The 22,885-nt window shown below is 37.3% G+C and overlaps 2 protein-coding genes across 2 annotated transcripts in view; one reads left to right on the forward strand and one right to left on the reverse strand.

Moving 5' to 3' along the window:
* Positions 1–18,898, reverse strand: part of wdr46 (WD repeat domain 46) — a 45,548-nt gene extending 26,650 nt beyond the window's left edge. Inside the window, exons 1-8 of the mRNA XM_023332182.1 lie at positions 18,524–18,898; positions 18,203–18,358; positions 15,942–16,022; positions 15,741–15,853; positions 15,562–15,649; positions 13,645–13,706; positions 12,581–12,685; positions 12,333–12,483 (exon numbers count right to left, since the gene is read on the reverse strand). Of these exons, the coding sequence (XP_023187950.1) occupies positions 12,333–12,483; positions 12,581–12,685; positions 13,645–13,706; positions 15,562–15,649; positions 15,741–15,853; positions 15,942–16,022; positions 18,203–18,358; positions 18,524–18,580 (813 nt within the window). The 5' untranslated portion in view covers positions 18,581–18,898. The remainder of the gene's footprint in view (positions 1–12,332; positions 12,484–12,580; positions 12,686–13,644; positions 13,707–15,561; positions 15,650–15,740; positions 15,854–15,941; positions 16,023–18,202; positions 18,359–18,523) is intronic.
* Positions 18,899–19,720: 822 nt separating this feature from the next.
* On the forward strand, positions 19,721–22,753 carry LOC102237781 (cytosolic sulfotransferase 3-like). Its single transcript, XM_014469738.2, has 8 exons — positions 19,721–19,844; positions 20,268–20,406; positions 20,547–20,675; positions 21,250–21,350; positions 21,448–21,574; positions 21,977–22,074; positions 22,162–22,336; positions 22,423–22,753. Exons 1-8 carry the CDS (start codon positions 19,824–19,826, stop codon positions 22,533–22,535), a joined length of 903 nt encoding a protein of 300 aa, XP_014325224.2. The 5' UTR covers positions 19,721–19,823; the 3' UTR covers positions 22,536–22,753.
* Positions 22,754–22,885: the final 132 nt, after the last annotated feature.

Raw genomic sequence — 22,885 nt, forward strand, 5'->3', positions numbered from 1 at the left:
TAACCCAATGACTATTACGCATGGGATTAGTTTGGCCCTTTGAAATGAAGTTTAACAAAACTTCCAAAATAAAAGCCTTGACAAAAATTTTAAATCATACTGAACGGTGCACGTCCGCCTTACTTAACATTCTTGCGGTTCTCCGCGTGCCAGTGATTACGTTGCGGCGTTCTTTTGCGTCGATGCCAATTTGTAGCGTGACGACGCCGGGCCCATACCCCACGGGCGCGCCTTGGCAGGCCCCGGCTAAATTTCTTCAGAAATTTTGTTTTTCTAGTTATTATTATTATTATTATAGAACTTTATTTTTCTTCCGTAACCGTTAATGCGGCTCATACCGCTGGGTGCACACCTACAAATGAGGTATCAAAACGTGCAGAAAATTCACGCCATTGGAGCTATTACTTCTGGTGGGATTTGGCCTTAACGTGGCGACATAATTCGCAAAAAACTACGAAAAAAACCCCATTATAACTCAATGGGAAAAATCCTAGAAATACCCTATTTTTGAGGATTTGCTGTGTCGTCACAAATTCACCTAGAAATGCCATTCAAATTTCATTTTGTAGATACGTCTGTGATCTCTTCGAAAGTGAAGACGGCTCATCGATACCAGTTACGGTTTGTCCACAATTTGCCTCTAAGCGACCCAAACTTTCTCATTTTTGCTGAAATTACAGTGACAGCCCATCTCGGTTCATATCTGGGCACAACATTTCTTTCTCTCATCGCTGTAAATGCTCTGAGTGAGGTACAGATATGAATCTCGGGACTATCGCAGAAGACACATTGAACTGTCATACGCTCGAAACGCTTTTCGAATATGTATTACGGTTCCCGAACAAGAAGGATTTGTTTCCAATGCTTTTTTTCAGTAAAGTGTGTTTGCTCAAACACACTTGTGTGTTTGAGAGCTCACAGCTCAGAGCTCACACCTGCTGAGACCATTATTTGCCATAGCAACGGAACTCAAGAGGCTATTGGCTGCTGGTTAGGACTACGAATACGCATCACTGTAGTTCTATCTATCCTCAGTTGAAACAGATCAGGACTGAGAACTGGCCTTTAGAACTACTGCTGCTATGGGCTGTATATAACTGATTTAACTCAGTAACTGTTACACATGGGATTAGTTTGGAACTTTAAAATGGAGCATAATAATAATTTCAAAATAAAAGCCTTGAATAATTTTACATCAGGTAATTGCTGTTTTTGGCTTTATTTGACGTTTTCATCCAAAGCAATGTTACACATGGGATTACTTTGGAACTTTAAAATGGAGAATAATAATTTCAAAATAAAAGCCTTGAATATTTTCACATCAGGTAATTGCTTTTTTTGGCCGTATATGACTTTTTCATCCAAAGCAATGTTACACATGGGATTAGTTTGGAACTTTAAAATGGAGAATAATAATTTCAAAATAAAAGCCTTGAATATTTTTACATCAGGTAATTGCTGTTTTTGGCTTTATTTGACGTTTTCATCCAAATCACTGTTACACATGGGATTACTTTGGAACTTTAAAATGGAGAATAATAATAATTTCAAAATAAAAGCCTTGAATATTTTTACATCAGGTCATTGCTTTTTTGGCCGTATATGACTTTTTCATCCAAAGCAATGTTACACATGGGATTAGTTTGGAACTTTAAAATGGAGAATAATAATAATTTCAAAATAAAAGCCTTGAATATTTTTACATCAGGTAATTGCTGTTTTTGGCTTTATATGACTTTTTCATCCAAAGCACTGTTACACATGGGATTAGTTTGGAACTTTAAAATGGAGCATAATAATAATTTCAAAATAAAAGCCTTGAATATTTTTACATCAGGTAATTGCTCTTTTTGGCTTTATTTGACTTTTTCATCCAAAGCACTGTTACACGTGGTATTAGTTTGGCCCTCTGAAATGAAGCATACTGAAAATTTCAAAATAAAAGCCTTGAATAATTTTACATGACGTAATTGCTCTTTTTGGCTTTATTTGACTTTTTCATCCAAAGCACTGTTACACGTGGTATTAGTTTGGCCCTTTGAAATGAAGCTTAACAAAAATTTCAAAATAAAAGCCTTGAATATTTTTACATCAGCTACTTGTGTTTTGAGCATTATATAACTATTTTAACCCAAGGACTATTACGCATGGGATTAGTTTGGCCCTTTGAAATGAAGTTTAACAAAACTTCCAAAATAAAAGCCTGGACAACATTTTAAATCGTACCGAACGGTGCACGTCCGCCTCGCTTAACGTTCTTGCGGTTCTCCGCGTGCCACTGCTTACATCGCGGCGTTCTTTGGCGTCGACGCCGATTTGTGGCGCGACGACGCCGGGCCCGAACCCCACGGCCGCGCCTTGGCAGGCCCCGGCTAAATTTCTTCCGAAATTTTCTAGTTGGGGCCTGCCATGCAAAGCAATGGCAGGAACCTATTACTATTGTCGGAGAGAAGCGTCTCTTTAAGTTTCTTCTTTATTTTTCTTCCGTCACCGTTAATGCGGCTCGTACCGCTGGGTGCACACCTACAAATGAGGTATCAAAACGTGCAGAAAATTCACGCCATTGGAGCTATTATTTTTGGTGGGATTTGGGCTTAACGTGGCGACATAATTCGCAAAAAACTGCGAAAAAAACCCCCATTATAAGTCAATGGGAAAAATCCTGGAAATACCCTATTTTTGAGGATTTGCTGTGTCGTCACAAATTCACCTAGAAATGCCATTCAAATTTCATTTTGTAGATACGTCTGTGATCTCTTTGAAAGTGAAGACGGCTCGTCGATACCAGTTACGGTTTGTCCACAATTTGCCTCTAAGCGACCCAAAGTTTCTCATTTTTCTTCAAATTAGAGTGACAGCCCATCTCGGTTCATATCTGGGCACAACATTTCTTTCTCTCATCGCTGTAAATGCTCTGAGTGAGGTACAGATATGAATCTCGGGACTATCGCAGAAGACACATTGAACTGTCATACGCTTAAAACGCTTTTCGAATATGTATTACGGTTCCCGAACAAGAAGGATTTGTTTCCAATGCTTTTTTTCAGTAAAGTGTGTTTGCTCAAACACACTTGTGTGTTTGAGAGCTCACAGCTCAGAGCTCACACCTGCTGAGACCATTATTTGCCATAGCAACGGAACTCAAGAGGCTATTGGCTGCTCATTAGGACTACAAAAACGCATCACTGTAGTTCTATCTACCCTCAGTTGAAACAGATCAGGACTGAGAACTGGCCTTTAGAACTACCTGCTGCTATCGGCTGTATATAACTGATTTAACTCAGTAACTGTTACACATGGGATTAGTTTGGAACTTTAAAATGGAGCATAATAATAATTTCAAAATAAAAGCCTTGAATATTTTTACATGAGGTAATAGCTCTTTTTGGCTTTTTTTGACTTTTTCATCCAAAGCACTCTTACACGTGGTATTAGTTCGGAACTTAAAAATGAAGCATACTGAAAATTTCAAAATAAAAGCCTTGCATTTTTTTTACATCAGCTACTTGTGTTTTGAGCATTATATAACTATTTTAACCCAAGGACTATTACGCATGGGATTAGTTTGGCCCTTTGAAATGAAGTTTAACAAAACTTCCAAAATAAAAGCCTTGAATATTTTTACATCAGGTAATTGCTGTTTTTGGCTTTATTTGACGTTTTCATCCAAAGCACTGTTACACATAGGATTAGTTTGGAACTTTAAAATGGAGCATAATAATAATTTCAAAATAAAAGCCTTGAATATTTTTACATCAGGTAATTGCTCTTTTTGGCTTTATTTGACTTTTTCATCCAAAGCACTGTTACACGTGGTATTAGTTTGGCCCTTTAAAATGAAGCATACTGAAAATTTCAAAATAAAAGCCTTGAATAATTTTACATCAGGTAATTGCTGTTTTTGGCTTTATGTGACTTTTTCATCCAAAGCACTGTTACACATGGGATTAGTTTGGAACTTTAAAATTAAGCATACTGAAAATTTCAAAATAAAAGCCTTGAATATTTTACATGACGTAATTGCTTTTTTTGGCCGTATATGACTTTTTCATCAAAAGCACTCTTACACGTGGTATTAGTTCAGAACTTTAAAATGAAGCATACTGAAAATTTCAAAATAAAAGCCTTGAATATTTTTACATCAGGTAATTGCTCTTTTTGGCTTCATTTGACTTTTTCATCCAAAGCACTGTTACACATGGTATTAGTTTGTCCCTTTGAAATGAAGCATACTGAAAATTTCAAAATAAAAGCCTTGAATATTTTTACATGACGTAATTGCTCTTTTTGGCTTTATTTGACTTTTTCATCCAAAGCACTGTTACACGTGGTATTAGTTTGGCCCTTTGAAATGAAGCATACTGAAAATTTCAAAATAAAAGCCTTGAATACTTTTACATCAGCTACTTGTGTTTTGAGCATTATATAACTATTTTAACCCAAGGACTATTACGCATGGGATTAGTTTGGCCCTTTGAAATGAAGCATACTGAAACTTCCAAAATAAAAGCCTTGACAACATTTTAAATCGTACCGAATGGTGCACGTCCGCCTCGCTTAACGTTCTTGCGGTTCTCCGCGTGCCACTGGTGACGTCGCGGCGTTCTTTGGCGTCGACGCCGATTTGTGGCGCGACGACGCCGGGCCCGAACCCCACGGGGGCGCCTTGGCAGGCCCCGTCTAAATTTCTTCCGAAATTTTCTAGTTATAGAACTTTATTTTTCTTCCGTAACCGTTAATGCGGCTCGTACCGCTGGGTGCACACCTACAAATGAGGTATCAAAACGTGCAGAAAATTCACGCCATTGGAGCTATTACTTGTGGTGGGATTTGGGCTTAATGTGGCGACATAATTCGCAAAAAACTACGAAAAAAACCCCATTATAACTCAATGGGAAAAATCCTAGAAATACCCTATTTTTGAGGATTTGCTGTGTCGTCACAAATTCACCTAGAAATGCCATTCAAATTTCATTTTGTAGATACGTCTGTGATCTCTTCGAAAGTGAAGACGGCTCGTCGATACCAGTTACGGTTTGTCCACAATTTGCCTCTAAGCGACCCAAAGTTTCTCATTTTTGCTCAAGTTAAAGTGCGTTTCTGGCTGCTTAGAGTGAGAGATGAAGACAACTTTTTCAACCCAAATCATTTTTGAAATCGCCATCACGCCCACAAATATCGCACGATTAGTATGAAAATCGGTCCTGACATTGATACGCCTGTCTGCTCCGGTAAAATGTTTTCGAAATTTATCTAGACCGTACGGTTTTCTGTCACGGTGCTTCAGAGCAAAGTCATGCGACAGGATTTTCTGAGGCTGTCTGAGGCTCTCTCCCATGTATTTGAATAGAATTTCAGATCTGGGCACAACATTTCTTTCTCTCATCGCTGTAAATGTTCTGAGTGAGGTACAGATATGAATCTCGGGACTATCGCAGAAGACACATTGAACTGTCATACGCTGCAAACGCTTTTCGAATATGTATTACGGTTCCCGAACAAGAAGGATTTGTTTCCAATGCTTTTTTTCAGTAAAATGTGTTTGCTCAAACACACTTGTGTGTTTGAGAGCTCACAGCTCAGAGCTCACACCTGCTGAGACCATTATTTGCCATAGCAACGGAACTCAAGAGGCTATTGGCTGCTGATTTGGACTACGAATACGCATCGCTGTAGTTCTATCTACCCTCAGTTGAAACAGATCAGGACTGAGAACTGGCCTTTAGAACTACCTGCTGCTATGGGCTGTATATAACTGATTTAACTCAGTAACTGTTACACATGGGATTAGTTTGGAACTTTAAAATTAAGCATACTGAAAATTTCAAAATAAAAGCCTTGAATATTTTTACATCATGTAATTGCTGTTTTTGGCTTTATGTGACTTTTTCATCCAAAGCACTGTTACACATGGTATTAGTTTGGCCCTTTGAAATGACGATTAACAAAAATTTCAAAATAAAAGCCTTGAATATTTTGACATCATGTAATTGCTCTTTTTGGCTTTATTTGACTTTTTCATCCAAAGCACTGTTACACATGGTATTAGTTTGGCCCTTTGAAATGAAGCATACTGAAAATTTCAAAATAAAAGCCTTGAATATTTTTACATGACGTAATTGCTCTTTTTGGCTTTGAGAGCTCACAGCTCAGAGCTCACACCTGCTGAGACCATTATTTGCCATAGCAACGGAACTCAAGAGGCTATTGGCTGCTGGTTAGGACTACGAATACGCATCACTGTAGTTCTATCTATCCTCAGTTGAAACAGATCAGGACTGAGAACTGGCCTTTAGAACTACCTGCTGCTATGGGCTGTATATAACTGATTTAACTCAGTAACTGTTACACATGGGATTAGTTTGGAACTTTAAAATGGAGCATAATAATAATTTCAAAATAAAAGCCTTGAATATTTTTACATCATGTAATTGCGGTTTTTGGCTTTATGTGACTTTTTTATCCAAAGCACTGTTACACATGGTATTAGTTTGGCCCTCTGAAATGAAGCATTCTGAAAATTTCAAAATAAAAGCCTTGAATATTTTTACATCATGTAATTGCTCTTTTTGGCTTTATTTGACTTTTTCATCCAAAGCACTGTTACACATGGTATTAGTTTGGCCCTTTGAAATGACGATTAACAAAAATTTCAAAATAAAAGCCTTGAATATTTTGACATCATGTAATTGCTCTTTTTGGCTTTATTTGACTTTTTCATCCAAAGCACTGTTACACATGGTATTAGTTTGGCCCTTTGAAATGAAGCATACTGAAAATTTCAAAATAAAAGCCTTGAATATTTTTACATGACGTAATTGCTCTTTTTGGCCGTATATGACTTTTTCATCCAAAGCACTGTTACACATGGGATTAGTTTGGCCCTTTGAAATGAAGCATACTGAAAATTTCAAAATAAAAGCCTTGAATATTTTTACATCATGTAATTGCTCTTTTTGGCTTTATGTGACTTTTTCATCCAAAGCACTGTTACACATGGGATTAGTTTGGAACTTTAAAATGGAGCATAATAATAATTTCAAAATAAAAGCCTTGAATATTTTTACATCATGTAATTGCGGTTTTTGGCTTTATGTGACTTTTTTATCCAAAGCACTGTTACACATGGTATTAGTTTGGCCCTCTGAAATGAAGCATTCTGAAAATTTCAAAATAAAAGCCTTGAATATTTTTACATCATGTAATTGCTCTTTTTGGCCGTATATGACTTTTTCATCCAAAGCACTGTTACACATGGGATTAGTTTGGCCCTTTGAAATGAAGCATACTGAAAATTTCAAAATAAAAGCCTTGAATATTTTTACATCATGTAATTGCTCTTTTTGGCTTTATTTGACTTTTTCATCCAAAGCACTGTTACACATGGTATTAGTTTGGCCCTTTGAAATGACGATTAACAAAAATTTCAAAATAAAAGCCTTGAATATTTTGACATCATGTAATTGCTCTTTTTGGCTTTATTTGACTTTTTCATCCAAAGCACTGTTACACATGGTATTAGTTTGGCCCTTTGAAATGAAGCATACTGAAAATTTCAAAATAAAAGCCTTGAATATTTTTACATGACGTAATTGCTCTTTTTGGCTTTGAGAGCTCACAGCTCAGAGCTCACACCTGCTGAGACCATTATTTGCCATAGCAACGGAACTCAAGAGGCTATTGGCTGCTGGTTAGGACTACGAATACGCATCACTGTAGTTCTATCTATCCTCAGTTGAAACAGATCAGGACTGAGAACTGGCCTTTAGAACTACCTGCTGCTATGGGCTGTATATAACTGATTTAACTCAGTAACTGTTACACATGGGATTAGTTTGGAACTTTAAAATTAAGCATAACGAAAATTTCAAAATAAAAGCCTTGAATATTTTACATGACGTAATTGCTCTTTTTGGCCGTATATGACTTTTTCATCCAAAGCAATGTTACACATGGGATTAGTTCGGAACTTTAAAATGGAGCATAATAATAATTTCAAAATAAAAGCCTTGAATATTTTTACATCAGGTAATTGCTGTTTTTGGCTTTATGTGACTTTTTCATCCAAAGCACTGTTACACGTGGTATTAGTTTGGCCCTCTGAAATGAAGCATACTGAAAATTTCAAAATAAAAGCCTTGAATATTTTTACATCATGTAATTGCTTTATTTGGCCGTATATGACTTTTTCATCCAAAGCAATGTTACACATGGGATTAGTTCGGAACTTTAAAATGGAGCATAATAATAATTTCAAAATAAAAGCCTTGAATATTTTTACATCAGGTAATTGCTGTTTTTGGCTTTATGTGACTTTTTCATCCAAAGCACTGTTACACGTGGTATTAGTTTGGCCCTCTGAAATGAAGCATACTGAAAATTTCAAAATAAAAGCCTTGAATATTTTTACATCAGGTAATTGCGCTTTTTGGCTTTATATGAATTTTCATCCAAAGCACTGTTACACATGGGATTCGTTCGGAACTTTAAAATGGAGCATAATAATAATTTCAAAATAAAAGCCTTGAATATTTTTACATCAGGTAATTGCTCTTTTTGGCTTTATTTGACTTTTTCATCCAAAGCGCTGTTACACATGGGATTAGTTTGGAACTTTAAAATGGAGCATACTGAAAATTTCAAAATAAAAGCCTTGAATATTTTTACATCATGTAATTGCTCTTTTTGGCTTTATTTGACTTTTTCATCCAAAGCACTGTTACACGTGGTATTAGTTCGGAACTTTGAAATGAAGCATACTGAAAATTTCAAAATAAAAGCCTTGAATATTTTTACATCAGCTACTTGTGTTTTGAGCAATATATAACTATTTTAACCCAAGGACTATTACGCATGGGATTAGTTTGGCCCTTTGAAATGAAGCATACTGAAACTTCCAAAATAAAAGCCTTGACAACATTTTAAATCGTACCGAATGGTGCACGTCCGCCTCGCTTAACGTTCTTGCGGTTCTCCGCGTGCCACTGATTACGTCGCGGCGTTCTTTGGCGTCGATGACGATTTGTGGCGTGACGACGCCGGGCCCAGACCCACGGGCGCGCCTTGGCAGGCCCCGGCTAAATTTCTTCCGAAATTTTCTAGTTATTATTATAGAACTTTATTTTTCTTCCGTAACCGTTAATGCGGCTCATACCGCTGGGTGCACACCTACAAATGAGGTATCAAAACGTGCAGAAAATTCACGCCATTCCAGCTATTACTTTTGGTGGGATTTGGGCTTAACGTGGCGACATAATTCGCAAAAAACTACGAAAAAAACCCCATTATAACTCAATGGGAAAAATCCTAGAAATACCCTATTTTTGAGGATTTGCTGTGTCGTCACAAATTCACCTAGAAATGCCATTCAAATTTCATTTTGTAGATACGTCTGTGATCTCTTCGAAAGTGAAGACGGCTCGTCGATACCAATTACGGTTTGTCCACAATTTGCCTCTAAGCGACCCAAAGTTTCTCATTTTTGCTCAAATTAGAGTGACAGCCGACCTCGGATCAGATATGGGCACAACATTTCTTTCTCTCATCACTGTAAATGCTCTGAGTGAGGTACAGATATGAATCTCGGGACTATCGCAGAAGACACATTGAACTGTCATACGCTTAAAACGCTTTTCGAATATGTATTACGGTTCCCGAACAAGAAGGATTTGTTTCCAATGCTTTTTTTCAGTAAAGTGTGTTTGCTCAAACACACTTGTGTGTTTGAGAGCTCAGAGCTCACAGCTCACACCTGCTGAGACCATTATTTACCATAGCAACGGAACTCAAGAGGCTATTGGCTGCTGGTTAGGACTACGAATACGCATCACTGTAGTTCTATCTATCCTCAGTTGAAACAGATCAGGACTGAGAACTGGCCTTTACAACTACTTGCTGCTTTGGGCTGTATATAACTGATTTAACTCAGTAACTGTTACACATGGGATTAGTTTTACACTTTAAAATTAAGCATATTGAAAATTTCACAATAAAAGCCCTGAATATTTTTACATGACGTAATTGCTCTTTTTTGGCTTTATTTGACTTTTTCATCCAAAGCACTGTTACACATGGTATTAGTTTGGCCCTTTAAAATGAAGCTTAACAAAAATTTCTAAATAAAAGCCTTGAATATTTTTACATCAGCTACTTGTGTTTTGAGCATTATATAACTATTTTAACCGAAGGACTATTACGCTTGGGATTAGTTTGGCCCTTTGAAATGAAGCATCCTGCAAATTTCAAAATAAAAGCCTTGAATATTTTACATGACGTAATTGCTTTTTTTGGCCGTATATGACTTTTTCATCCAAAGCACTGTTACACATGGTATTAGTTCGGAACTTTGAAATGAAGCATACTGAAAATTTCAAAATAAAAGCCTTGAATATTTTTACATCAGCTACTTGTGTTTTGAGCATTATATAACTATTTTAACCCAAGGACTATTACGCATGTTATTAGTTTGGGCCTTTGAAATGAAGTTTAACAAAACTTCCAAAATAAAAGCCTTGACAACATTTTAAATCGTACCGAATGGTGTACGTCCGCCTCGCTTAACGTTCTTGCGGTTCTCCGCGTGCCACTGATTACGTCGCGGCGTTCTTTAGCGTCGACGCCAATTTGTGGCGTGACGACGCCGGGCCCAAGCCCGACGGGCGCGCCTTGGCAGGCCCCGGCTAAATTTCTTCAGAAATTTTGTTTTTCTAGTTACGTTTTTACGATTCAGAACTCTGGCTTTGTTTAGACCGTGATTGGGAAACTGTCTTAATGGAATGAAGTGGATGTTCCTACACATTTTCTATAACAAAACTCCATACATTTCCAGGCTGATTTTTTTTATTATAAGCATTCTATTGTGCATAGCCTTATCACTAAATGTTTTTGAGAAAGAGGAAACTGAAAAAGTCATAAATATAGCGACAACGTGGATAAGTAAAAAACAGTGCTTCTTTCGTCCTGATAACAGCTACACTCATTGTTAGAATAATTATGTTTTGTTATCATTCTTACATAAGTAGTTACCAGTTTGTTTTTCATTTAAAGGTTTAGTATTCACACCCCAGAGAGGAGGAATTTGTTAAACCGTGTGAAAGACAAAACTTTGCTTTTCCCTAAACCTTGAAGCTGCAGCTGCTTCTTATCTTGGGATATTCCTTGAACTGCTTGTGTGTAGAATGTAGTTCTTCCTTGTTTCAGAATAGCCATTCTTTGATTCATCACTCTCCCACATTCCATTTTGACTCCCTTTCTTTCTCCTTTCTTAATAAAAAGATGGGCTCTGCTATCAAGGAAATCAGAACGCATGGTAAACACCTTGGAGAAGTGGTTTGCTATGCTTCCTCCTTCTGCAGAAGCTTGGTTGAAAACTCATAAACGTTGTCTGTGGTTCTTTCTTGGTATTTAGGTAAACAAAAATACCTATCACTCATATCCTCTGCTCAGTCATCAACTCAGCCATGTTTCTTGGCTCCGCCCACTTTGCTGGAATTTTCCAAAATTTGCCAGGGTCAGGACTTATCTTTCAGAGGAGTGTTAGTTACACTTTAAAGCACATTTGGTTAACTTTGGTGTCTTTATTTTAGTGATAAAATGAATCCTAATGGGTAAATATTTAGGGTGGATATAATACAAAATCCACATTTTGCATGTTTGTTTTTACTTCCAGTTGGATCTCCACTGCTTCTAGAAACAGCCCAAGTGCTTTAAAAAAAAACCCACCACAGTAAGTTTGGTCAGCCGATTTTACCGCTGTGTGTGCTGTACAATGGATGAAGGAGGGTTGTTGACCATCATCCACAAACCACTGGCTGCATTTTTGTTGTTTATATAGGAGGCTCAACTTCTGCTTTTCAAACATTGTAAGTTTGTATAATTGTGCATCTGCTTGAAGCCATTTTCATTTGCAAGTTTAAATGTTGAGTTGGGGGACGTGGCCAGCAGCAGCACAGTTGGATTTAAAGTGACAAGAGGCCCTAAAACAACTCATTCTGAATGGGGCTCAAAATAGGCAGTACTAACCAGGCTAAAATCTCATTATCCAAGAATGATTTTGTGCAAAAAAATTTACATACATGTTTTGTATAGCCTATAGACAATTCATAACCTGTTGGAGGAAGGAAAATAGGTCACCTGTAAGATAAAAGTTTGTTCTGGCAAATTAAAAATAAAGTAGGTGAATGTAATATAAACCAACATAAATCCACTACATTTATTAAGCTTTATTAGATTTTTTCTTTAGAAAATAGAAAAAGGGAAAAAAATCTACACTGATCCAGACAAGAACCAATATATAAAGCTTGAAAAAATGATGGGCAGGAGGTTAAACTCACCGCTGTAGCTAGGAGAAAGTGGTACGGGAGGAACTGCATTCGTAAGACGTCGTTAAACTTACGAATGCAGTGCAGCTCTATCCCATTGGAGTCGTAGATGTAGAGCCACTTCTTCTGAGCGACAGCAAACATGTGTTCAGTGTGGAGCCACCTAAAGAAACAGAGACCAAACTCTGTAAGACTCGGCAACACACAATGTGAATATTTGTGCACAGTGCAAATGTTTTTGTTTTTTTCTTTAAACTTACTTGACATCATTGACAGACTCCATGACGTTTAGCTCACACATGAGCTGCTTGGACTGCCAGTCTACACAAGCTACATGGCCTCTCCTTCCACCCAGCAGCAGATGGCTGAAGCAAAAACAACATGACATCATGAACATTGATCAGGACGAAGGGAGCATTATGACTTTCAAAATCCCCAAAAAGCTTTCTGGAAAACAAAAAAAAAAAAAAACGGATGCTAAATTTGATTTTTTTTTTTTTTTTAAATAATTTTTTTTGTTGCGGCCATCCAAGCCGGGCCGTAACATAAGACATACTGTATATATAGACATATCTGTTTTATTTCCTTTGTAAATTTTTGCACATAGCAGAATGTGCTATGGGCAAATGATGGCACATAGTGCAAGAAGCACATGCACCTGAAAGGACAGACAACATGGGTGAAAGCCACAAAGAGCCAGAAGAGTTCAAGCAGACATCAGTTTGTACAGTGTTTCTATGCATCAAGTTGTTTTTACGCATCTGTGTGTGTCTGTGTGTAAAGACAGGATGTGGTTAACTGTGAAGTACTATATAAAGGTTGTGTCCAACTTCACTTTCAGGGCCCTGCTTCTCATTTGCAGCTCATCTGCTTCTGTCTTCGAACAAAGGACATTTCTGAACAGTTTTCTCCAGCCTTTATAAAAGAATTTCCACAACATTGGACAGGTAGTCCAATCATAATTTTATATGCAAAAAATTGCATTTTCCCGAATATAAATTATATTTGTTACTCTTGTAAGAGCTTTGAGGTGATAAATAAGACAAACAAAACTTCAAAGTTGAACATGCTTGAGCTTTTAAAGCAGGCGTCATCAGTGTTTCATGATTATTATGAAACACTGACCTAAAAAGATGCTGAGTTGTTTAGTTTAAAATATCATGGTGGTGACTGTAAGAAAAAAAGTGTATATGAATCATAAATACCTCCAGGCTGACAATTAAAATGTTACCAGCAGTTCTGTTGTTATTGTCCCTGTTCATGCAACATAAATCATGTCTCATAAACCATAAGCCCAACATCGAGTATGCATGTCGATACTCACCGTCCTGTTCTGCTGTAATCCAGGCGATATGGACCAAACTGACACAGTTTTAGATTAAAATACTGTAAAGAGAGTAAAAAAAATATAGAGTTAGCAGGACTGGGAAAAATGTAACGAGAACCATCCTTTATCCAAATGTGGTTTGTGCAATAAAATGTATGGTACAATGCAAATGGCATTGAAACAGTTTGATTAAACTAAAGAAAAGAAATAAATGTAAAAAATAAACTGAAAATGGCTTGCTTTCTCATAGTTTTAGGTCAGTTAGAGGCTCACATTATTTCAATCTTTCTTCCAATTCAGATATTTAGGTAGATCTCCAGAAAGCAACCTAGACATGTTGGGTGTCCGTCCATGTATTTCTCACTGCTGTATGTCAGCAGTGGTGAAACAAATTTGTAGGTCACCTTGCTCACACACTTTTTCAGCTCTCTTGACAGATTTTTTACAAGTCAGAAGTCAGGGGTTTTGGTCGACTGCTCCAGAACACTGACTGTGTCAACCACAAGCTACTTTCTAACACATTTTGGGACTATGCTTTGAGTCGGTGTCCAACTTACTGGTTAACATGAGATGGTGCATTAGCATTTCCACTGATGTCCTTCTCTCATGATGCCATTTATGTTGTGAAGTTCACCATCCCTTCTTGTGGCGAACACGCTTTTTGGACTTGCAAGCTTTTAACTTTCTCCTCCAAATTTAATGATGCTCATTAGGACCAACTACTTTAATTTCTGTTTCTTTGGACCATAGGTGAGTGCAAGGAACACTTGCTTCTTTAAGAATATTGGAAACGACACGTGTACCTCTAATTAGCATGAAAGTTGTGAAGAAACATAAAAAGTAATTATATTCTCATATGGCTACATTTAATTCTTTAAATGCATTGCAATCTTAAATCATGTTCATTTCTGGATGTGAAGAAAGTAGAAATTAATCACTTCTCTTTTTGACATTTAACAAACAGAATTAATGTTAATCAGAACTGACCTAAAACAGGAAACATTTAGGCTAATTTAATATCAGACTGTGAGATAAAAAGGTTGTGTTTTTTTATGCAGAATATGCAAATATCTGGTTTTTAACTGTGTGTCTAAAACCAGATAGTCAGTGTATTGTTTTGTAGGTGTTTAGTTTGTGTGCAAAAAGTCTCTTTGCCATTAAAGTTTCCAGCTCTCCAGTGCCCCCTAGTGACTCTTACACCGAAACAACAGTTAGAAACAAAGAATCAAACTATCTATAATAAAAAAATTATTTATTCTTTTAGATTTTTAGACTTCTAATACAAGTGATCCTCAGATTAAATTTATACAGTATATTTTGGCATGATGGCTATTTATGATTTCAAATTTTTACTTATATTTTACACAATTATTAAATCATTTCCTCTCATTGAATAAAGTTAAATAGTCTTTTAGTAACAAGCATAATGGTTTGATGAGTTATGGTATAAAAACTAATTATGGTTATCTATGGCTGCACAGTGGCGCAGTTGGTAGCACTGTTGCCTTGCAGCAAGAAGGTCCTGGGTTCGATTCCCGGCCGGGGTCTTTCTGCATGGAGTTTGCATGTTCTCCCTGTGCATACGTGGGTTCTCTCCGGGTTCTCCGGCTTCCTCCCACAGTCCAAAAACATGACTGTTCTTCCTAGGTGTGTGTGTGTGCATGGTTGTTTGTCCTGTATGTCTCTGTGTTGCTCTGCGACAGACTGGCGACCTGTCCAGGGTGAACCCCGCCTCTCGCCTGGAACGTAGCTGGAGATAGGCACCAGCAACCCTCCCGACCCCATTAGGGACACAGGGTGAACAGAAAATGGATGGATGGATGGTTATCTATTACAAACTTCTATATGTAAAAAAGAACTTTACTTCTGCATTGAGTTTTTATCAGAGTAATAGTTCATGTAAAGCCTTTGTACCTTTGCTCCAGATGTAATGTCCACAGCATCAGCAATATCCTCCTGTGAGATCATGCACGTATCCTCATCTTCATCTCCTTCTAAAAAGCTGACATCAGACAGAGAAGTGGTTTAAAGTGAAATGGCTTCATACAGCAGTTCTTTCCAAAATAGTGCATATTTTTTTCAGAGAAAGTTACCCTGCGTCTTCTGGCAGCAGGAAGTCAAATCGAGCGGCTTGTTTCTGGGCCATTTCTGAAGCTTCCTCTGAGCGAGTGATGATGTCCTTCAGCTTGTAATGGTGCTGATGAGGCTGAAACGACACCAGAGAAGTACAGAGATGAGGTACAAGGACAGCCAGCTGTACAAAGAGGAAACAGTTTGTGCACAAAGGTGCTTACCTTCTGAATTTTGCCTTTTCTCTTGAATTTCTCAAGCTTGTCTTTCGGGATAGGAGCAGGCCCGGGGAAAGGGTCGGATTTCTGAAAGACAATTAATTACAAAGTTATAAAATTATGTCTTTATAAATTAAGTCAAAATGGGGGGTACAAATATTGTACGTAAGAGCCATTTTGCTACAACAGCGTTTCAGGATGTTCAGCTATGCATAATCTTTATTGTAAATTTAAATCACTGGTAGCTTTTCCAGTGCCATAAATATCCCATGATATTGGGATATTTATGGCACTGGAAAGATATTGTTGACTGTTTTTTTTAAGGAAACTTTAGAGATTTGGTTGTTATGGTTTGCATTTATTCTAAGTTGCTAGAAAGAGACATCACACAACAGGCAATTAGTTGTGAAGTTAATGAAGGCTAACTTAAAAACATGAACCTAATATGCAATAGATTTTAGCCCTGTAAAAAATTATCTGCAGTCATCATTTCAGCCATCTATCATGTTAGTCTGATTTGATTAGAAAAGCAGAATGTTTCCTCCAGAAAGGAATGGTGCTTGGAAATGTTACTCGTTCTCCAGTGACATAAAGAAGCCACTTCATTCTAGGAAAATATTAAATACTAACTTATATTCTGCAGGAAGAACCAGAATTGTAGACCACGAAGAGACATTTTTCTCCAATGAATCCCCTTCAGATTGTTTGGGGGCATCTAGGAAAAGGCTTGTCTGGAGAAGCAAAGGCGGATGTCCAGTGTAATGCCCATCTTGAACATGTTCTAAGACAAATCTTGCCAAATATCCAGGAACAAGTTAGTATAAAGTTTTTCTCAAACACGATGGAGCTGCATGTCACATGTTAAGGATGAAAATGAAGCAGCTCAGGTAATAAGAGACCAGTCAGGAAACTACTCAAAAAGCCAATGGAGTAAATCAAACAAACCAGACAACTTCAAAGTACTGATCAAGTAAAAAGGGATTATCAACAGACAGAGTTTAGCCCAGAAGCTAGAACACCTTTATGACAGGATAGAACAAGACAGGATTGATTAAGAAAAGAAGACACTGTTAATAAAACCACTTTGCATAAACTTTACTGTATTCTCAACAAAAGGCACAAAACCATGTAAACATCTGGTCAAATGATCCAACGCTGAAGCAGCAAATGTGCCTCACACACAAAAATTAAGTGTTGACTTTTTGGCTAAAATAACTAACCATGTCCAGGTAACAGAAATAATTTAGAAGTTTTATTCAAGCCTGGTTAACTTGATCTTCAGTCAAAGAAAAAAACGTTTAAAGAAGAAACTATTCAATAATATCCATTTGTTGGGTTAAGTTTGAAAATGATTGTCGAAATAAAAGCAACACCTTCACACATCCATTCAATTTAACGAAAATAATACCAGATTACCAGAGGCAGTGTAATACTTTGAACAATGTTGTGATGGAAAACCTTGAGTCCTGCCGTAAATGTTATGCCACCAACTTGAGCGCTGTTGCAGACCAGACATCCTCTCAGAGAGACAGCACTCCTTGAGCAGTGCAAACATTGTAGTGTAATAGTTTGGAAGAGAGAAACATTGGGTTTGAGAAACTGTCCTATCCACCAAATTTCCCAGATCGCGATCTAGTCCAGCATTTTTGGGATGTACTAGACAAAAAGCGGGCTGCACAGTGGCGCAGTTGGTAGCACTGTTGCCTTGCAGCAAGAAGGTCCTGGGTTCGATTCCTGGCCTGGGGTCTTTCTGCATGGAGTTTGCATGTTCTCCCTGTGCATGCGTGGGTTCTCTCCAGGTACTCCGGCTTCCTCCCACAGTCCAAAAACATGACTGTCAGGTTAATTCTCTAAATTCCCCCTAGGTGTGAGTGTGTGTGCATGGTTGTTTGTCCTGTATGTCTCTGTGTTGCCCTGCGACAGACTGGCGACCTGTCCAGGGTGAACCCCGCCTCGCCCGGAACGTAGCTGGAGATAGGCACCGGCAACCCTCCCGACCCCAACAGAAAAATGGATAGACAAAAAGCTTTGACTTACTTACTCACAGTCTACAGGATATGTTGCCAACATCTTAGTACAAAAAACCACAGCACAGGAGGTACAAACAATTCTGGGCCTACTGGTTACAATGTTATCCTTCTTCATCAACTATTAAAAATGTCACCTTCTGTAACAACAAAAACTATTTATTTGAAGCTTTTTTGCACACGTTGGTGATAAAAGGATCTTATATGGGCTGGATCTCAGTCAGTTTTTCATGCTCTTACCCCCGATATGACTTTCGTTTCACCGCCCGGCTGTTCATCTCGCTTCCTTTTCTTTTCTCTCTGAGTCTGTTGCTCCTTCTGCTGCTCAAGTTGTCCTTCAGCTTTGTTGTCATCTTTCGTTTTACCTCGTGTCTCCTGCCAGTAACGAACTGGAGGCTGATGGAAATGACCAAAGAGCGGCAGTTTAACAGCATTAGCTTAAAACGACGTACAGTTTAAATCATTCATTTCAACACTGAAACAGGACTGGCAGGGGGTAATTTGCAGCTATTATGGGGTTTAATTAAAAAAAACCCCTCAAAGAATAAAATTAATTCATACCTTTTTCTTTTTTTCCACGTGTGAAACATTCGCCTCTGCCTCGCTGGGAGACGCCATGTTTGTTGTGTACGTTTTTGAAGTTCCTGTTGCGTCACTTCTGCTTCATCACTTCCGGATTTCTTGTTAATTGTTTTTCTATTTGGCACATTTTCTCAAATAATGTAATATATAATTCTTCGAATTAGAAAAGCAGAACATTGTAAATAAATTACGTTTCTTTATTTTTTTTTACATTAGATCTTTGCCAAACTTACACCCTGCTTTACTTACACTTCACTATTCATAAATTAATGCTGCTTAGATTTCACGATTATCGTAATGTTTTTTGTTGTTGTAAACAACAAACCTTCTACACTGAAAAATATTAATATTTTAAATGTAAAATATTTAAAATATGTAAAAACAATATTAATAGAATAATATAATCCAATTATTTGATTTTTAAATGATTCGGGTTGTGTTGTTGAAGAAGGCCCAAAATGCAAATAAGAGCTTGAAAGTAATATGGTGAATTGACGACTTTAATAATAAAAACAACAAAAACCTAAAGGCAAGGCACAGAGGCAACAGGAAATGAAAGTAGCCAGGAAACAACGGGAAAACCAGTGAACATAAATACAGAGGAGATATGACATCCTGACATGGGAACAGGTGAGTGTAATCAGGGGGATGTTGAATAGCTGTGAGAGAGGACTGAGAGAAGGAAACTTAACACAGATAACACACAGGAAGGTTAACTACACAAAATGCCTAATGCCATGATAAGAGAATAAACAAAAACACAAAAATAACAGAACACAATAAATAAGTAAGAAACTCAATGCCGGGAATAAAGTATACCTTACTAACATAAATAAACCCAGAAAGGATAAAAAATAAATAAAAAATGTTCCAGTATTGATTTAAACAAACTACATTTGAGTTATGCTCAGTTTTTGTAAGAAAATTTTAAAAAAAAGTTTTCCATGCATTCTTCTAAACCTGAGCACATATTTATCTACCATAAAATTAAGACATTTTATTGATCAAATGTCTTCCTTATTACGTCACAAGACATGAAGCTTTTGAGTTTTAAATGGCTTTTTCAGCAGTTTGTGAACTTCACGTGTAACTGAGAAAACATAAAGGCAAAAGTTCAAACATGTTGCAATAAGGAGTGGCTGGAAGTTGAAACCTACTCAGGAAGAGGGGCTATGTTAACAGTGAAGAGTTATGTAATTTGAAAAGCAGAGAACAGAGCAGCTCTCCAGCACAAACGGGAAACTCCAGGAAGGAAAGGCAGATTAACTCCAGCTGCAGCATGTCTCTCGATTTCAGCAAGGTATGTGATTTCTTGCTCGTTTTCTTAGTTTTTCCTTCTGCAACTTCCTCTTTGAACATTGCAATCTTATGGAGTTCAACTCTTTTAAGCTCTTGGTGCTCAAGTGAAAAGAATGCTTATTTGAGAATGTTGCTTTAAACGCACACAGGAATGTGAGTGGGTTCAATGGTTTCAGCAAAGAGTTGCAAATCCCACTCCATTGTGTTCTCAGTGCCTCTAGAGCTTTCACTAAATTACATAGCCTCAGGCTTTCTCACTGAATATTAACATTTGTTCCAATTGCTTCCTTAAAAGTGCGTGTGTCTGTTCTTTTTTTTAATAAAATCTTTAGCCTGTGAGTTTCCAGCTGATAATGCAAATCTGACTCTTCCTCATCTTTAACTTTTACGGTTTGATATCAGTTTTTTCTTTCCTTTATCAAAGATGGATCTGTCTTCCCGGCCACAGCTGTTTGATTTCCATGGAGTTGCAATGATTCCTATTTTCACAGCCAACTGGGAAAATGTCCAAAATTTTCAGGCCAGACCAGATGACATAGTAATAGCAACATATCCAAAAGCAGGTAACTACATAATCTTTGCATGTGTTTTATTGATCACAGATCTCTCTCTCTGTGTGCTTAGGCGTGTTCATGTATGTGTGTGTGAGACGAATTTAACAGCTGAGATCATTAATCATATCCGCCTCTCTTCATCTCCTCAGGGACCACATGGGTCTCCCAAATCCTTGACTTGCTGTATTTTGGCAAGACGTCTCCGGAGCGTCTGACTTCACTTCCTATCTATGAGAGAGTGCCTTTTTTGGAGATGACCATCCCAAACTTGGTGTCAGGTCAAAGAAAAGATGCATTCTTCATTTATAATAGCCTCACTTTAAAATTCAATAGACTTCCAGCTGCAGATCATAAAACATCGTAATCGGTAGGACTTGTGTTTGTTTGTCACTTCAGTTTGATGATTTTTGTATGTCTTTTTTATTAGCTTAGTTGTCCTTCCTATTTAGTGATGCTTTTATTTATACCGATGTTTTGCTGCGTTCATTAGTTGTTTCCCAGGTGTTCCTTTGCAATGTCTTCCTATTTTAGGTCATTGACCTACGATCTCCGAGTAATATCCTCCCCATTATAAGTAGCCCTTCTGGTTTTGCCAGTACTATCAGATCAATCTGGAATGCACAGATTTTATTCTTTTACCCCCTGATCAGATTATATTTTTATACATGGACTCTTGTTCTTATTGAATAGGCTTTTGTTTTTGTTTTACCCCCTCCTGTCAGTGATTTGGTACTTCTCAATATAAACTTGGCAGAAGGGTTTGAGCAGGACACACTGAGAAATTAGTGTAAAAGGCAAAGTAGCAGAAAATGACATCTTCATTTATGCATTTTTGTTTGTATGCTTATACAGGAAAAGACCAGGCAGATAAGCTTCCTACCACCCCTCGACTCATCAAAACCCATTTTCCTGTGCAATTTGTGCCAAAGTCATTTTGGGAGCAGAACTGTCGGGTAACGAGCCTTCTCTGTTTGCATTTCCTTAACATGACCAGAACAAGTTGAACGGTACCAATGGTAAATTTTTTACTAACGTCTGTTTCTTTGGTAGATGATCTATGTAGCCCGCAATGCAAAAGACAACATGGTGTCTTATTACCACTTCGACCTCATGAACAATGCCCAACCTGTAGCTGGAGACTGGAACAGCTATTTCCAGAGATTCATGGAGGGAGACAGTATGTATGAAATCATCGGCTTCTATGTGTTCATACAGTAATGACGTCCATATTGCAAGCCTTCTGTCCATGTATTCTATGTACCTACAAAAGAGACACCAAACACTGTTAAAAATAAAATATCAATATCTTGGGTTGGTTGAAAAGTTTGGGTATTAATCTAAGATAATTGGCATACAAAGCATACAAATGACTATTTTCTTGTTATTCTATAAATTCTTTCCACAAGTTTTGCCTGTATTTGGCTTATTTTTGTTCAATAAATAACTAACATTTTTCTTACTTTAAGATGGTTTTATAAGATTGTAAAGACTTTAATTTAAAGAAGGTGCATTTTCTTCTGGATGATATACACAATTCCTTCACCATTAACATTTCTTCTTCTGTTAATCTACCGTTCAGTGGTGTTTGGCCCCTGGTATGACCATGTGAACGGGTGGTGGAAGAAGAAGCAAACCCATTCAAACATCCACTACATGTTCTATGAAGACATGATTGAGGTAATTTGTTTTAATCTTTCACAGATTTCTCCTTATTTTACGCCTAAGTGGTGATGAAGCACAGATGACTTCTGATCATGTTTACAGGACACTGGACGGGAAATAGAGAAACTTTGCTCCTTTATTGGTTTGTCTCCCTCTGCTGAGGAGAAGGAAATGATCAAAACTGGAGTGCAGTTTGACAACATGAAAAAGAACAAGATGACCAACTATTCCACACTGCCAGTCATGGATTTCCAGGTGTCTCCCTTCATGAGAAAAGGTTTGATGAATAAGTTCATGTTGCAAGAGATGTCAAAATCAACTTCCAAACACCAGTGCAGTCAACTTATGCCTGTATTTCTGCAGGAAAAGTTGGTGACTGGAAGAATTACTTCACTGTGGCACAGAATGAAGAGTTTGATGAAGACTACAAGAGAAAGATGAAGGACCCTACCCTGCATTTCCGCTGTGAACTCTGAAGAAAATAGATGACAAACACGACTGCAATAAAAAAAGGGACTTTTATTATCAAAGAGGAATAGTACTATAACTTGAAAATGTAAAGAAAAAATGGACATAAGTCTATTTTGTACTAATTTTAAACAATATGCAAATTCTTTTGTAATATTTAAATAACAACCGTCACATTTAATCTTTTAGATTTCATAATGAATAAAAATACGATCTTTTCCAAAGAGATGATGGCTAAATTTTTTTTCTATGTGATGTTAATATTTGTAATTAACTTCAAACAGATCTTATAACTTTCACTGGGACTCTGATTGTCATGCTGTTCTGGAAATTATGTACAATTATTCCATCAAAAAAA

Source organism: Xiphophorus maculatus, chromosome 1 (assembly GCF_002775205.1).
Source record: "Xiphophorus maculatus strain JP 163 A chromosome 1, X_maculatus-5.0-male, whole genome shotgun sequence".
NCBI lineage: Eukaryota > Metazoa > Chordata > Actinopteri > Cyprinodontiformes > Poeciliidae > Xiphophorus > Xiphophorus maculatus.

Excerpts from the sequence above, each read along its gene's own strand:
- LOC102237781 (XM_014469738.2), top strand. The coding sequence starts at position 19,824 with ATGTCTCTCGATTTCAGCAAG. Across the intron at positions 19,845-20,267 it reads TGTCTCTCGATTTCAGCAAG|ATGGATCTGTCTTCCCGGCC; the intron begins GTATGTGATTTC and ends CCTTTATCAAAG. Across the intron at positions 20,676-21,249 it reads CATCCCAAACTTGGTGTCAG|GAAAAGACCAGGCAGATAAG; the intron begins GTCAAAGAAAAG and ends ATGCTTATACAG.